The sequence below is a fragment of the Xyrauchen texanus genome, chromosome 24, assembly GCF_025860055.1.
Source record: "Xyrauchen texanus isolate HMW12.3.18 chromosome 24, RBS_HiC_50CHRs, whole genome shotgun sequence".
Classification (NCBI taxonomy): Eukaryota; Metazoa; Chordata; class Actinopteri; order Cypriniformes; family Catostomidae; genus Xyrauchen; species Xyrauchen texanus.
In genome coordinates this window covers 33,470,110-33,486,323 of record NC_068299.1, presented here as the reverse complement: position 1 = coordinate 33,486,323, position 16,214 = coordinate 33,470,110, and the positions used below count along the sequence as shown (strand labels likewise).

The 16,214-nt window shown below is 35.9% G+C and overlaps 1 protein-coding gene across 3 annotated transcripts; it reads left to right on the top strand.

Annotated features, from left to right (window-relative positions):
* The first annotated feature begins 452 nt into the window (after positions 1 to 452).
* LOC127618214 (zinc finger protein 501-like) lies at positions 453 to 9,567 on the top strand. Of its 3 annotated transcripts, none has more exons than XM_052090544.1 (2): positions 453 to 546; positions 6,122 to 9,567. In XM_052090544.1, the coding sequence occupies exon 2, from the start codon at positions 6,202 to 6,204 to the stop codon at positions 7,588 to 7,590; it is 1,389 nt and encodes a 462-aa protein (XP_051946504.1). In that variant the 5' UTR covers positions 453 to 546; positions 6,122 to 6,201; the 3' UTR covers positions 7,591 to 9,567. The 3 variants fall into 3 exon arrangements, with proteins under 3 accessions (XP_051946504.1, XP_051946506.1, XP_051946505.1); XM_052090546.1 differs by lacking the exon at positions 453 to 546 and adding an exon at positions 627 to 776; XM_052090545.1 differs by lacking the exon at positions 453 to 546 and adding an exon at positions 1,328 to 1,637.
* Positions 9,568 to 16,214: the final 6,647 nt, after the last annotated feature.

Genomic DNA, 16,214 nt, shown 5'->3' with positions numbered 1-16,214 from the left:
ACTTGCAAAGCTTTTTCAAAAAACATGTACGACATATTTTGCGACAGCAAACGATTTCTTGCCAAATGTAAACGCATATAGATTGTAAAATATCCATTAGAACAGTCATTCATTCATACATACATACATACATACATACATACATACATACAAAATAGTCCCCAAATCCCGTTTATTACTTATTATTTACTGAACAATTGTTCTTTTTCAAAAAACTACAGTTTAATTTTTTTTTTCTTTTACAATGTAAAACTTTTATTCAACCTACAAAGGGGTTAATTTTATTTATTTATTTTTATTTATAGTGTTTGTTTATTTATTGTATTTACATGGATATGAAATGTTTGTAATGGTATGTGTTTTCAGTAAAATAAAATAAAACATTCCGTATGGAATGCGGATGTCGATCCACATGTTATAGAAATTAACGATGACGCGCTAAGGCTGCGAGAAAAAAAAACCCCATCGGCTATGATCTGAATTTGACAGAGGTGCGGCAGATCCCCGAAGCAATTTCCAACGATCAAGCTTCACAATATATGTTTGGTAAACACTTTTAAATGCATTTCTAACATATTTACTGCAGGGCAATATGACTGAACAACGGACGCGTTTGGTGAATCAGGAAATGAAGATGCGAGTGATAATATTACACTGGGCGATTGACTCTCAGTTTCTGCTGTATTGTGGAATTTAAATGCATCTGAGATCATGCAGACACACCGGCCATATGACACTATCTGAGTCTTCCCTCTTGATCACCGTAAGACATTTGGGTCGGTAGATTATATTGAATCTAAAATGTGTTTTTATTATTATTGCTCCAATTAAAGTATCCGTTGGTTTGCAATAATCGTTCAAAGAAGATTTTAAATGCTGAATGGTTTCACGAATTGTCTTCTGTCATGTACACAGCGAATGGTCTATAATTATATTATATTCTTCGATAAGTGCGATTCACCATCACTTGACTTATTACAGAAAGTACAGTTTGTACACATTCTGTTCAGCTTCAGTGTGTGTGTCGTTTGGCCTCGGTTTGCGAGAGACGCAAGATCGTATTTCAGTCCGTGATTTTTAATATATGTGCAAATTTTATGGCGGGCCGATTGAATTAGTAATAATGATGATGAATAATATGTGTACAGTCGAGTTATGGCGAATGTCTCTTCCGTGCAAGATGAGAGCGATTTACCGGCACAATTTTGGTGTTAACCCTCCTTGCATGGAATGGCTGTGAAAATATTTAGCAAGAGAGGCATTAAATGCCCTTAATTTAAAGGAAATAGCCCCCATTTAATCCCTTCCCATAATGCACCCTGCCAATGCCGCTGTACAGTTGTGTTTCCTGTTTACTGTTGTTATGCTTTTGTTTGGTTGTTTTTCCTTCATCGTCGAGGCTTCGTGTACATTGTTTTGTTAACAATATACTCCATAGAGGGCGAGTTTATAAATAAATTTGCGTATCGTCAACAGGGGAAATGTGTCGAGATCTGTCGCCAGCCGTCACGACATCCTGCCTATGAGGAAATACCCCCCACGCGTCACTTTCAGTTTACAGTTCGACATGTTCTAGCGTTCCGACGGATTCAACTGTATTCGCGGGAATCGCAGAATGATTCTTCGATTCTTTAAATGTAACGTCCTTTAAACGTCCTTTAAACTTCAGAATGATTGTTCAGTGTTCTTTAAATGTTAGAATGTTTTAAATAACGTTTTTTAATTGTCAAAATTATTCTTCTGAATGTTCATTATATATGTCAGAATGATTCTTCAGAATGTTCTCGGCGTAATAATGATTTTTCTGAACGTTCTTTAAATGTCAGAATGATTCTTCAGAACGTTCTCATCGTAAGAATGATTCTTCAGAATGTTCTCAACGTAAGAATGATTCTTCAGAATGTTCTCAACGTAAGAATGATTCTTCAGAACGTTCTCATCGTAAGAATGATTCTTCAGAATGTTCTCAACGTAAGAATGATTCTTCAGAATGTTCTCAACGTAAGAATGATTCTTCTGAAAATACATGAAACGTCAGAACGATTCTTCATAAGGTTTGCGTCGGAATGATTCTTCAGAATGTTGTCAACTTAAGAATGATTCTCCTGAACGTTCTTTAAATGTAAGACTGATTCTTCTGAATGTACATTACATTTCAAATTGATTCTTCATAAGGTTCGTGTCAGAATGATTCTTCAGAACATCCTTAAAATGGAAAAATGATCATACATGAAATGTCAGAACGATTCTTCAGAATGTACTCAACATAAGAATGATTCTTCTGAACGTTCTTTAAATGTTAGAATGATTCTTCAGAATGTTCTCAACGTAAGAATGATTCTTCAGAATGTTCTCAATGTAAGAATGATTCTTCTGAAAATACATGAAACGTCAGAACGATTCTTCATAAGGTTTGCGTCGGAATGATTCTTCAGAATGTTCTCAACTTAAGAATGATTCTCCTGAACGTTCTTTAAATGTAAGACTGATTCTTCTGAATGTACATTACATTTCAAATTGATTCTTCATAAGGTTCGTGTTGGAATGATTCTTCAGAACATCCTTAAAATGGAAAAATGATCATACATGAAATGTCAGAACGATTCTTCAGAATGTACTCAACATAAGAATGATTCTTCTGAACGTTCTTTAAATGTTAGAATGATTCTTCAGAATGTTCTCAACATAAGAATGATTCTTCTGAACATTCTTTAAATGTAAGAACGATTCTTCTGAACATTCATTAAATGTAAGAATGATTCTTCTGAACGTACATTAAATGGCAGAATGATTCTTCATACAGTTAGTGTCGGAATGATTCTTCAGAACTTTCTCAAAATGGAAAAATGATTCTACTGAATGTTCTTTAACTGTCAGAATGATTCTAAAGGTTGCGTCAGAATGATTCTTCAGAATGTTCTCAACGTAAGAATGATTTTTTGAACGTACTTTAAATGTAAGAATGATACTTCTGAACGTACATGCAATGTCAGAATGATTCTTCATACAGTTAGTGTCGGAATGATTCTTCAGAACGTTCTCAAAATGGAAAAAAAATGATTCTACTGAACGTTCTTTAACTGTCAAAATGATTCTTCAGAATGTTCTCAACGTAAGAATGATTCTCCTGAACGTTCTTTAAATGTAAGACTGATTCTTCTGAATGTACATTACATTTCAAATTGATTCTTCATAAGGTTCGTGTCGGAATGATTCTTCAGAACATCCTTAAAATGGAAAAATGATCATACGTGAAATGTCAGAACGATCCTTCAGAATGTACTCAACATAAGAATGATTCTTCTGAACGTTCTTTAAATGTTAGAATGATTCTTCAGAATGTTCTCAACATAAGAATGATTCTTCAGAATGTTCTCAATGTAAGAATGATTCTTCTGAACATTCTTTAAATGTAAGAACGATTCTTCTGAACATTCTTTAAATGAAAGAATAATTCTTCTGAACATTCATTAAATGTAAGAATGATTCTTCTGAACATACATTAAATGGCAGAATGATTCTTCATACAGTTAGTGTCGGAATGATTCTTCAGAACGTTCTCAAAATGGAAAAATGATTCTACTGAATGTTCTTTAACTGTCAGAATGATTCTAAAGGTTGCGTCAGAATGATTCTTCAGAATGTTCTCAACGTAAGAATGATTTTTTGAACGTACTTTAAATGTAAGAATGATACTTCTGAACGTACATGCAATGTCAGAATGATTCTTCATACAGTTAGTGTCGGAATGATTCTTCAGAACGTTCTCAAAATGGAAAAAAAAATGATTCTACTGAACGTTCTTTAACTGTCAAAATGATTCTTCAGAATGTTCTCAACGTAAGTGATTCTCCTGAACGTTCTTTAAATGTAAGACTGATTCTTCTGAATGTACATTACATTTCAAATTGATTCTTCATAAGGTTCGTGTTGGAATGATTCTTCAGAACATCCTTAAAATGGAAAAAAAAATATTCTACTGAGCGTTCTTTAACTGTCAAAATGATTCTTCAGAATGTTCTCAACATAAGAATGATTCTTCTGGAAATCCATGAAATGTCAGAATGATTCTGGAATGATTCTTCAGAATGTTCTCAACGTAAGAATGATTCTTCTGAACTTACATGCAATGTCAAAATGATTCTTCATACAGTTAGTGTCAAAATGATTCTTCAGAATGTTCTCAACGTAAGAATGATTGTTTTGAACGTTCTTTAAATGTAAGAAAGTTTCTTCTGGAAATCCATGAAATGTCAGAACGATTTTTTTCAGAACGAAGGTTTGCGTCGGAATGATTCTTCAGAACATTCTCAAAATGGAAAAAATGATTCTACTGAATGCTCTTTAACTGTCAGATTGATTCAAAAAGTTGTGTTAGAATAATTCTTCAGAATGTTCTCAATGTAAGTATGATTCTTCTGAAAATACATGAAATGTCAGAATGATTCTTCATTAGGTTTGTGTCGGAATGATTCTTCAGAATGTTCTCAAAATGGAAAAATTGTTCTACTGAACGTTCTTTAACTGTCAGAATGATTCTAAAGGTCTGTGTCAGAATGAATGATTCTTCTGAATGTTCTCAATGTTAGAATGATTCTTCTGAACATTCTTTAAATGTCAGAATGATTCTTCTGAACGTACACTGAAATGTCAGAATGAATCTTCAGAAAGTTTTCAAAATGGAAAAATTATTCTACTGAACGTTCTTTAACTGTCAGAATGATTCTAAAGGTCCGTGTCAGAATTAATGATTCTTCTGAATGTTCTTTAAATGTCAGAATGATTCTTCAGAATTTTCTTTACATGTAAGGATTCTCTTTATTATGTTTGTGTCAGAATGATCCTTCTGAATGTTCTTTAATGTAAGAAAGATTCTTCACAAATTCAGAACAATCTCAATACATAAGAATGATTCTTTAGAATGTTTTAAAAATGTAAGAACATAAGAATGCCATTTTTTTGTCAGAGTGATTCTCTACATAAGATTTGTGTAAGAATGATTTTTATTCAGAATGTCCTCAAAATGGAAAAATGATTCTACTAAACATTCTTTAAATGCCAGAATTATTTGTTAGTATGTCCTCAGAATATAAGAATGATTCTTTAGAATGTTCTTTAAATGTAAGAATGATTCTTCATTAGGTTCGTGTCAGAATGATTCTTTAGAATGTTCTCAAAATGTAAGAATGATTCTTCTAAATGTTTATTAAATGTCAGAATGATTCTTCAGAATGTTCTTTAAATCTAAAAATGATTCTTCTGAATGTTCTTTATATGTCGAAACATTCTAAAGAATGTTGTTTTAAATGTCACAATGAATCTTAATAAGGTTTGTGTCAGAATTACTCTTCATAACATTCTCAAAATGTTAGAATTATTCTTAAGAACATTCTTTACAAGTCACAATGATTCTTTATAAGGTTTGTGTCAGATTCTGAAGCTTCTCTTTAAGATCCAGAACATTTCAACCATGGAATATTGTGTCTGACATATTGTTAATAGTGCTGATACAGTTGGGGTTATTTATACTGTATTCCTGAATATGGGCTTAAGAAAACATTATTGCATATATTAGTTATTAGAGGAAGTTACATATCTTGCATCATAGTTGATATTGAGTCTCCATTTTTTTCTTCATCTATTTTTACGGTAAAAGAGATTGATCACCACTTTTAAAATGTGGCATTAGGCCAAAGCACACTCTATTTTTGTTTGACCAAAATTGCACAAGGCATCAAAGTCCAATGCAAATGAATTCTTTTTTTTTAATCACAATACTCTAAACGTAAAGAATCACAATAGTATCATCGATAAAATACTGTATTGCCTTGTCCCTGTGATTCCCACACCTAATTAAAAACACTTATTTGACATATTTACACAAAATTCACGCAACAAATATAAAAGATGAAAACCATTTGATTCTTGAACAGACACAAGGAGGAGGTACAACACTTGTATCAATCTGTCAATGTGCCAAGCAAAAATGGTTTTACAATAAATAATCTCAGAATGGCCAAATATCACCACTTTTTTCACTGTTACATGGAAAGAAGTTATTAGATTTATCTCTGGAGCTGTTTAATCAAACCCAGTCACTTTTGTTTGTGTTTCATTGTAGGATTTGCTGAGGTGAAGAAATTAAGCCTGGCACGGCTCCCTTGTTCAGTAGTGACAGAAGGGCCGTGAAGATCAGCCCTAATGGAAGAGATTGAGACAGAGCTGACCTACTCTGAGCAGGACGCTTTAGGGGCGGACTTCATCACAGTAGAACTTGACACCCAGCCCATTGAATATGTGGTAAAGTGGGCAGATGTGGGCTCTAAATTCACTATATCCTGCGTGAAAAAGGATTTGGATGAAGGTGCTTGCTTCACTTCCGATCAGATGGTAAAAGTGGATCCAGATGAGACGTTCTTTGTCCCATATGAATCAGTGTTTCCAGAATGTGATGAGGCAGGTCCAGATTTGATTGCAACTCATGAGGAGGAGGTGGGGAGTGAGTCAGATTTGGATGACACCACCAAGCCAGGGAGTAGCCAGTTGTGCAAAGATGTTTATGAAATTTCCTGGGATAAGGAGGTGTCTCGGTCCAGGACCTATCGCTGCCACATTTGTGGCAAGACCTACAGCCATTCCTCCAGTCTTGCCCGCCATCTGCACGTTCACACCGACAGATCATCCCATTTTTCGTCAAAAGAGTTCAGCAAGTTCGGCGACAACAAAAAGTCTCTCCAATGCACTCTGTGCGGAGTGAGATGCAACGGTAAGCGGCTCTTGGCAATACACAAGAAATGCCACAAAACCAAGAGACTGCATACGTGCAACACGTGTGGCAAAACCTTCAATCACAGCTCTAGTTTGTCACGGCATAGATTGATCCATAAAAAAGGCCTGGATAAAACGGTTAGGCCGTTGTACCCAGCTCCAACCCCAGCTCCCATCATGACCCAGCACAGTTTCCCATCCAGCTGCGCGACAAATAAAACAGCGACTCTCTTAGGTGAGAGAGAGAAGCAGTACCAGTGCGTACAGTGCGACAGGGTCTTCGGCAACCCCACCAGCCTCTCCAAACACCAGGTGGCACACGTGCGACAGCTGCTCAACTCGTACACGCAGGGCAAAGATGTTCTTGACAAGTCTTCGGACCTAAAGATCCGCTTGAAGCTGTGCTCCCGTGACAAGCCCAACTTCTACACCCTCTGCAAGAAGAACAAGGGCAAGAAAGGGGGAAAGAAGAGGTTGTGCTTGCCTAACGTGGAGCGGCCGTACCCCTGCTGCATGTGCGAAAAGCGCTTCAGCAACACCAAGAGCCTAGCCCGGCACGAACACACACATGCCAATGAGAAGCGCTACGCCTGCAATTTTTGCAAGAAGACCTTTATCCGGCTGTCCAACCTGAAGCAACACCAGCAAACGCATGCTTCGGGAAAACTCTACGAATGCCTTGAGTGCGGCAAAACTTTCGTTCATTCCTCCAGTTTCTCGCGCCATAAGAAGGTTCATGCTGGGGTAAAGCTGTCTCTGAAAGAGTGCGAAGAGGAGCTGGTCATTGACGAGATGGCACCGCTGGATTTTGAGTTTGAGTGAGAGACACCTGAGGTTCTGGTTCTGTCCTGGCACAGTTAACACGGTTGTTCTGGAACTGTCCAGGGCCAGCTGATGGGAAGAAATGGTTGATGTTTTTTCTTTACCCCTTATTCTTGTTTTCCTAAAGAATTTGAGTTATTCATTTGGGTTTGGCGTCCCTGGCTGTGTGTTCTTCATTCTAATATTCTTGGTATTGTCCCTTCTTCGCTAGAGGGTGCAGTGGCAACCATGTTAATATAAATATATATGTTTATTTTTGTTGTTGTTGTCATTCCCTTTTGTTATTTTTTCATTCGGTTTACTGGCAGGGTAATCAAATGCCAGACAATTTGTGGTATTTATGTCTCTTAACTTTTAGGTGTCCACGAGAAAAGAGAAATCAAATGGTGTCGGCAATGCTGGTGTTATTTATTTTCTGTGCTTGCACAAACTAAAAATGTAGTTCTTGTATGGGAGGGATAGTCAAAGACAAAGTAAGATTGAAGAAGAAGGAAATGAAAGTTTTGTATGCAACCAAGTATGCAGTTTACTTGACCCATGTTCCATTAATTGTGCAGCTTGAATCCAATATTTCCTTTGTAAAGTGAAAAGTTCATGATTTAATTACTTGGACTGAAGAATGCAAGGCTTTTCTCACCCAAAGTCTCTGTTCACACAAGAGTGGGGTTTGTACAGTTCAATCAGTGTAAACAGAGAACCTATGCCCTGGGGTGATTCGGTTGTTCTTTGTTTGTGTTTCTGGATTTGATGGACTCATTGTGATTCAATTAGTTTGCGCAACACATTGTTCCGTTCCTCTTTGCGTTCTGATCTGGTTATTTGTCAAAATATGAAATCCAATGTGTCACTAGAGGTTATTTTTTAGTAATAATTTGATGCTTATTGGACATCAACATGCACAAATGCATTTAAAATGTTGTTCATGTAAATTTGTGTGTCTGTGTGTTTGCACTTGATAAATATGTGAATATTCTTGCAAAATTGGATGCTTTTTATGCCGTGTAGATGTGTGAACAAAATTGCACTTGTGAAACAAAGTTCTATCTGAACTGCTAAATGATTTATTTTTCTCATCATAAGTTATGGAATAGCCAAGGGATTTCATATTTTAACAAGCATTGCACTATTGTATTTGTTGACAAAAAAGCACTATGTTTAGGAAACTGGAACATGCTAATGGTATGGTCCTCACAACTTTGAATCTCCTAGTCGAAACCTTAGATGAACGAGGCATGGAAATATCTTCCATAAGTGCCCTCAGCCACTTTACGGATGTCAGACCAAAGCTCTTGAATGCACACATGCACTACTTAATATTCAGTTCAGTTCATCTAAAAGTGTTTAGTCAGTCTTCTGTTCAATGTTCGTTGTTCTTGCCGGGTTTTTTGCTTAACGCTTGCAGTTTGAATTGAAATTGAATCGAAAATTACTAACCTATTTATGGTGTTTGAAATATGAGGCTTTATGGAGTGTCGAGTTGCACGTAGAAAGCGCAGATTTTACTGTTATACCCAGATTGATGGAAAAAAAAAAAAGACTCAAGGACTATACATAATATTTGAGTTGTTGGTTGTTTCCTTTTCCTTTGTTCTTGAAGTATGAAAGTAATATTCCCCAGTCGTGTGGATCTTTTATTGCCATTGTTCTCATTATCTTTCAATTCCTTTGTGTGGAAAAGCTTCATCCCCTCTCTTATCCTCACTCCTCATATTTTGATTCATGTTTGTCATTTATTTTTGTTTCCAATTGCTGTAGATTTTCATCTTTCAATGCAGCAGACCTACATCTTGAATCGAGATGTATGTTTTATATTGTGTTTGCCATTAGATTAAAGTTGAAGAATTCTGTCCCGCATTTTTTAATAAATCATTGGTTCAAGAATCATTGGTCTAGCAACTGTTTATGTTTGTTATCTAACTGGCTGGCTGGCTGGATGGCCATCTAATTGTTTTAGTGATTGGTATGGTTGGTATAAACAAATAAGGCCTTTGTAGTGCCTTTTCTTTTTTTCAACTGTGGTTCTGCAATCAGTCAAAAGATGGCAGCACAAGTCTTTTAAATACAGTATATCTTTGCCTCAGTTTGCTCTGCACTTTGTGAAGAAGCCCTCTGAATCCAGACAGAGATCTGTGCTTATCGGATCCTGTTTCAGCTAAATGAGGTACTGTATCAGTTATTAAAAAATCATATTCAACTCTGAATCCAGTGTACATCAAAGGATTTGAGAGCAACCTGTTCATGAAGTATTTATTTGAAGTTCAGCAGGATGATTTGATGAGTGTTACCGATTGTCAAAGTAAATTTGTCATTCTTTTTCAACACTATATAAAATTATAATATACCACCAGGGCTGGACTGGTAATCTGGCGTTCCGGGCATTTTCCCGGTGGGTTTACGCATTTAGGGGCCAATCAGGGGTGGACTGTTTTCGGGAGAAGGAATTTGACTTTAATACTGTAATAAAACTATAAACAGTGCCTATAATATTTTTTTTTAAAAAATATGAACGTTCTTATATAAAAATTCTGGCCCACCATGAATTACATTATAATTCCATTAAATATTGTTAATATTTTAAATAATTTTAAATAATTCCAAAAATGTAAAAATAAAATAAAACAATTGATAAAAAAAAAAAGTAAAAGTAAAATTTATGTGTAAAAATATCAAACCATTGTTTTGGCCAACAAATATTGTTGTGTAAATATTGTATACATTTCAAACATGTAGCAATTTGCCCAAGCCTTACATTTATGTAATGATTATGATTACCTTTGTCCTGAGAACACATCTTCAATAAATACGTAGATGAGGAGAGAATTCACAATGTGAAACTGATGTACAAGTAAGAGAAAACACACATTTGTGGCAATAGAATGTTTCCTAAAAATATTATAATTGCTGAGATACAGCCCTAATGACAACTAGCCTGATCTCACAGTGAAACTGGACAGAGTAGGTTATATTGTCGGTATCGATATCAGTATGACTGTTGGGAAATGCTGCATGTCAATGAGTTGGCATATTGTCGCCGATCCTAGGGTACTGGAACGTTCGGAAACAGCATGCCGACTTAATGTGTGATCGTGTTGTGACAACTTCCCGGTCTCACTTGTAATTTCAGTTTACAATTATATAATTGAATTTTATAAGTATTGTAATAAGTACTTGTATTTTAGAAGACAGAAAGTTGTACAGATTTGATTCAACATGAGGGGGTGTAAATGATGACATAATTTTCATTTTTGGGAGAACTATCCATTTTTGATCAGATCTTGCACTCCAAGACCTGTAGAAGGCGCTCTAACATCAGACACAGAGCTGCTTCCCTCCTTAGAGACTGTGCATAGAAATGAGAAATATTCCTCCTTGCTTTCCCTCCCTGAAATATACATATTAAACATACAGAATAGTGAAAACTAGCTCCCATTACAATTCTGCAGCTCCAGCGGGGAGGTCTTGGGCCACTGAAGTGAGGCAATCAAGTTTGCCATTGTTGCCAGCCTTGCGGGCCCAGGCTTCCTGGTAACCCTAAAGTGAATTAGCTGCAAGCCTAGAAACAGCTCCTCTGTTCCTCAACAAAAAGCCCATTGAGATGAAGGGAGCACTGGCCTCCTCAGGCTCTTGGAAAGCCAACCCCAGGCCGATGAATGACAGCCCCATTAAGACACTGGCCACTGTGGGAAATGCTGGTGATGTCATTATTAATGCATCTCTTACTCTTTTTGTTGTTTTTTCACAGATTCTGCCCATAGCCTTCACCAACTTTGCTAGTGTTCCTTTCCATTTCCCTTTAGACCCCATTATGGGATGCTTCCCCATGCAAAACACAAGAAAGGGGTCAGAAACAGAGCGAAGTTCAGTAACTATGGAGACATGGAAACAGAACAGTGAATGTGGGGGGTGTCACCCAGACAAAGCGTCTGGGCGTTCAATTGAGTTTTGTGATCGCAAAGTGTCCTGTATCTCAAGAACCTCTTTGAATGAACTTTATAATGTGCTCAATTTATTAATTTAAACTTTTGTGGATCCCAGTAAAAATCTGTAGGGCATTTAAATTCTCAGCACATTATCTTTAGGATTTACAACTCTGTTCAGACTTATAAAAATATGGTCAGATTTATAACAATATATTCATACTTATAACTATATTGTAAAGATTATTAACTATATATTGAGGGTTTTAACTCTATATTCAGTATTTATAACTATATTCAGATATACAACTATATATTCAGACTTGTAAAAATATATTCAGGGTTCATATATTCAGATTTAAAACCATATTTTCTGATTTACAAATATATATTCAGCATTTATAACAATATATTCAAGATATATAACTATATATATTCATGATTAATAGCTTTTTAATATTCAGATTTACAACTATACATTCAGACTTATAACAATATCTGTAGTATTTATAATATTATATTCATATTTACTAAGTAATCTTCTAAAAACTGTCATTATTTATGACCAAATATTCTGAATTATTACTATATTCAGACTTGACAGAATATATTGAATATTTATTACTGTATATTTAGATCTACAACTACATATTCTGATTTGCAAATCTACATTCAGATTTACAACTTTATATTCAGTATTTTATCACTTTATATGTAAATCTATCTATCTATCTATACACACACACACATCAGTTAGTTCCGGTTCTCGAATCTGATTGGACGAGAGACGTTCCACGAGCACTGATGGTCTGTCATTATCAGCACTTGGACGCTTTACTGTGTGTATCATTCCACTTGTGTTCATCATCCTTAACTAAAGTGTAAGAGTAGTGCATATGTGTTAAGAGTTACTGTCTTTATTTTTTTAAATTACATATGTTAGCCAGCAGGTGGTGGCAAAATATATTTTTTGTGTGTAATATGAGCCAGTTGGTGATGTGAAGTGAATCTGTTAGTCATAGATTACATAGAACAGAGCTCAGTGATCACTCATATTAATACTACACTACTAAAGCTAGAAAATCGCTTTAAACGAACAACTTCAGCATTAAGGCTCATCACAGCTGAGAGACACAACAGACTAATTGATTACAGAACTCAAGGTGCTTACCTCTTACAGGAGTTTCCACACTGTATATACACACTGTTTAAAATGTTTTCTACAGTGAATGACCCTTGCGCACCGGCTACTGTGAAATAGGGAGAAATCTTACCACTGAGAAAGCTGACCTTCAGAAAGCTGACAATATCTCTGCTTGGGAGTGGCAACAGGTGATGGCACACGCTTCGTGTCTCTCTCTCTGTCACACACACACCCTTGTTTATCCAATAACTTGTTAGAAACAGCACAAGCTGTGATGCTATTTCTGAAGTGATATTTTTTAATTACTAATGAAGGTTTGGACGCATCATTTGGTTTGAATGGTAAATGGTCTGCACTTATATAGTGCCTTTTTTAACCTTAACGGTATTCAAAGTGCTTTACACCCATTCACACACACATTCATACACTAATGGCGGCAGAGCTGCCATGCAAGGCACTAGCATGCCATTGGGAGCAACTTGGGGTTCAGTGTCTTGCCCAAGGACACTTCGGCATGTGGAGTCGTGTGGGCCACCAATCCTGCGATTAGTGGCCGACCCGCTCTACCATCTGAGCCACAGCCGCCCCAGCAACGACAGATTCTGATCCGCCGCGTAAGAGAGTAATTCCATGCACACGTTTTTTTTGTGACCGTACTCGGTTATTACTTTTTTTTAAACATTTACTTGTTCAATGAACTGTTGTATATAAGCAATATCACACGAGCAATTGTGTTTTATGGCCCTACATCAGCACTGCTGTTATTACCTACAGCACTCGGCCTACGGCCGAATCACAGCAGTGCTGATGTAGGGCCATATAGCACAATAGCTCGTGTGATATTGCTTATTTATAACTAGATTTTCATAATGTATAACATTATCTATGTATATGTATTATCTAATATGTCTTTTTGTATTTACAGTATAACTACAGTATACAGTATATTCAGGTTTATAAATATATTTGGATTTGCAAATATATATTTAATAAGTATATTTTTAGGTTTACAACTATATATTCAGACTTACAAGTCAAGTCAATATTATTTGTATAGCGCCTTTCACAACACACATCGTTTTAAAGCAGCTTTACAGAAGATCAAGCATTAACAGAAGATAAAACTGTAATGTCTATAATGTTGATGAATCATCATTGTGTAGTTTGATAAAATACAATTGTGAATTGTGTTTAAAAATAAGTAATTAAATAATAACTGTATTTAGAACCCCAGTGTGTAAGCCGAAGACGACTGTGGCAAGGAACACAAAACTCCATAAGATGTTGATTAATGGAGAAAAATAAACTTGGGAGAAACCAGACTCACTGTGAGGGCCAGTTCCCTCTGGCTAAACAACATGAATATAATGCCAATATTAGTTATTTTTGTGCAGTGCAAGTCATGATTTAAAATGATTAAACTCAGTAAGTGTTAAGGGCCAGTGTTTCAACAAAATTTAGTTTGAACTGTAAGATTATTGTCTAATATCTTTGAAGTCCATCATGGATTAACTGCAGAAGTTCACATAGATGCAATTGTCCTTTGTTAATTGGCTGATGAAGGCTGACAGGCTGAAAAACTTATAACAATAAGTTCCATATATTTATAACCATATATTCTGATGTACAATTTCTGTATATTTTATGATTTACACCTTATATATGGTTACATGGTATTTGGAATTTTTTTAAACACATATTCGTAATTTACATTATTTCATTATAAAACTTCTTATGCCTTCTCTTTCTTTGGAACAAAACTTATCTCCAATGAGTGGAAACGTGCTGAAGTGTTTTAGGGGGTAAAAACCATTGTGAGCACAGAAAGTTCTCACGATGCTTTGTAAAGACTCTTGTCTTGCTGGTTTGGCTACCTGCCTGGGTCACTTCAGAAGAACTTTCCTTGTCACCATGGGTCTTTTATGTTGAATGCTAAATGTTGGAAATAACTGTTTAGAAACCAACTGTGTTCTCACAGGCTGAATTAGCATATGAAATAAAGATACTCGGACACATTCTTTCCTCTCAAGAAAGAGCAAGGGATAAATGTCTTCATTTTCAGGTCCCTGCCACAATACACCCACTGCATGATTTACCAGTAAGGTATTTAACAATGTTTCGGTAGCCTACAGTGGAAGTGATTTGTAGTGGGAGCTATTTGCATAAATCTGAACTGAATGAAGACTCATTCCGACTCTGAATTCCTTTCACACGATCCCTGATTTCATCGCAATTTACATGCGAATCAGCAAGCGTCTGTGTCATCATCTGAGAACCAAAAGAAAGTGTGACATCCACTGAAATGTCTCTCATTTCGTCATTGACGTCAGGCAACCAGAGTATTATCACATCTAGAATTAAATATATGGTGTACCACTGAAGGCCAATATTCCATGGATTAATTTATGGTGTGCAAAAAGCTTTTTTTCAACTACCTTTGAATTCTAAAAGCAAAAAATGCAATAAAAGTCACAACTTTCATTATATTTTTGTTCTGCACACTGAAAGTGAATGGTGACTCATGTCAGTCCCTAACATTCAGACTAACATCTCCTTCTGTGTTCCTTGGAAGAAAGTTAAAACACGAAGGTGAGTAAATGACGATAGAATATGTATGTTTATGTGAACTATCCCTTTATATTGGCCTATTTGCTGTTTTATTTTTAGTTGATCTTTTCTTCTGTAATCCCTTCCTTTAGCTTTCCCACATCATGGGGTGTTGTTGATCGAACAGGATGCAGAAACACAGATGCACGTTTCCAAACTCATCAGAAATGGGCATTATACCATGCTGGCTCCAGATAAGGCTGCGGTTTAATGGGGGTGAGATTCAGCAGGAGCCAAAGGGTAGAATAAGCAGATAAGCATAAGCTAATTACTTCACTTTTACAATAGAGCTAACAGCTGTTCATTCAGTGATGTTTATAATGCACAAACCTCGCCTCAGACCAACAAACTCTAACGAGAAGCGCCAATGAAAACAGCAGTGAATGTACAAAACTTTGCATTACCACCAGGCTTTTTCATGATAACACAGCTCTACAGCTGAAAACAAAGAAATGTGGACTATTTACAAAAAATTCATTATTGGAACATCAGGTAAAAACAATGAGGGCATTAGAAAAAAATATATAAACTGCTACTTTTCTTTTGTTAAATATAACTAGAAGTTCATGGCATACAGTGGACCTAAGTATTAACGTTAAAATGCCATTTCGCAACTTTTAAGTTTTACTTCCATAATTTCCAAGTGAAACAGGCAGAATTGTATCCATTGGGAATTGATTGGACCACAGAAAGTGGGTGTCACATACTATAATGGAGGCAGGTGGTTGGAGAGTAGGGTTGAAAAGTAAGAAGGATTTGTGACGTCAGTCAAAATGGAAAGTCGCTTCAGAGGCGGAGCAAGTTATTCTATTTTTTCCCCAAGAAATTGGAGAAAAATGTCTGTTCCTTTCTCCTCATAATTTGTTTATTTTGTGATGTCATTTTGCACATGAAAATTGTTAATTTACACTTTGTTTAGATTTCCATTTGTTCAGTGTTGGAAAATACATTTTACA

Excerpts from the sequence above, each read along its gene's own strand:
- LOC127618214 (XM_052090544.1), top strand. The coding sequence starts at position 6,202 with ATGGAAGAGATTGAGACAGAGCTGACCTACTCTGAGCAGGACGCTTTA.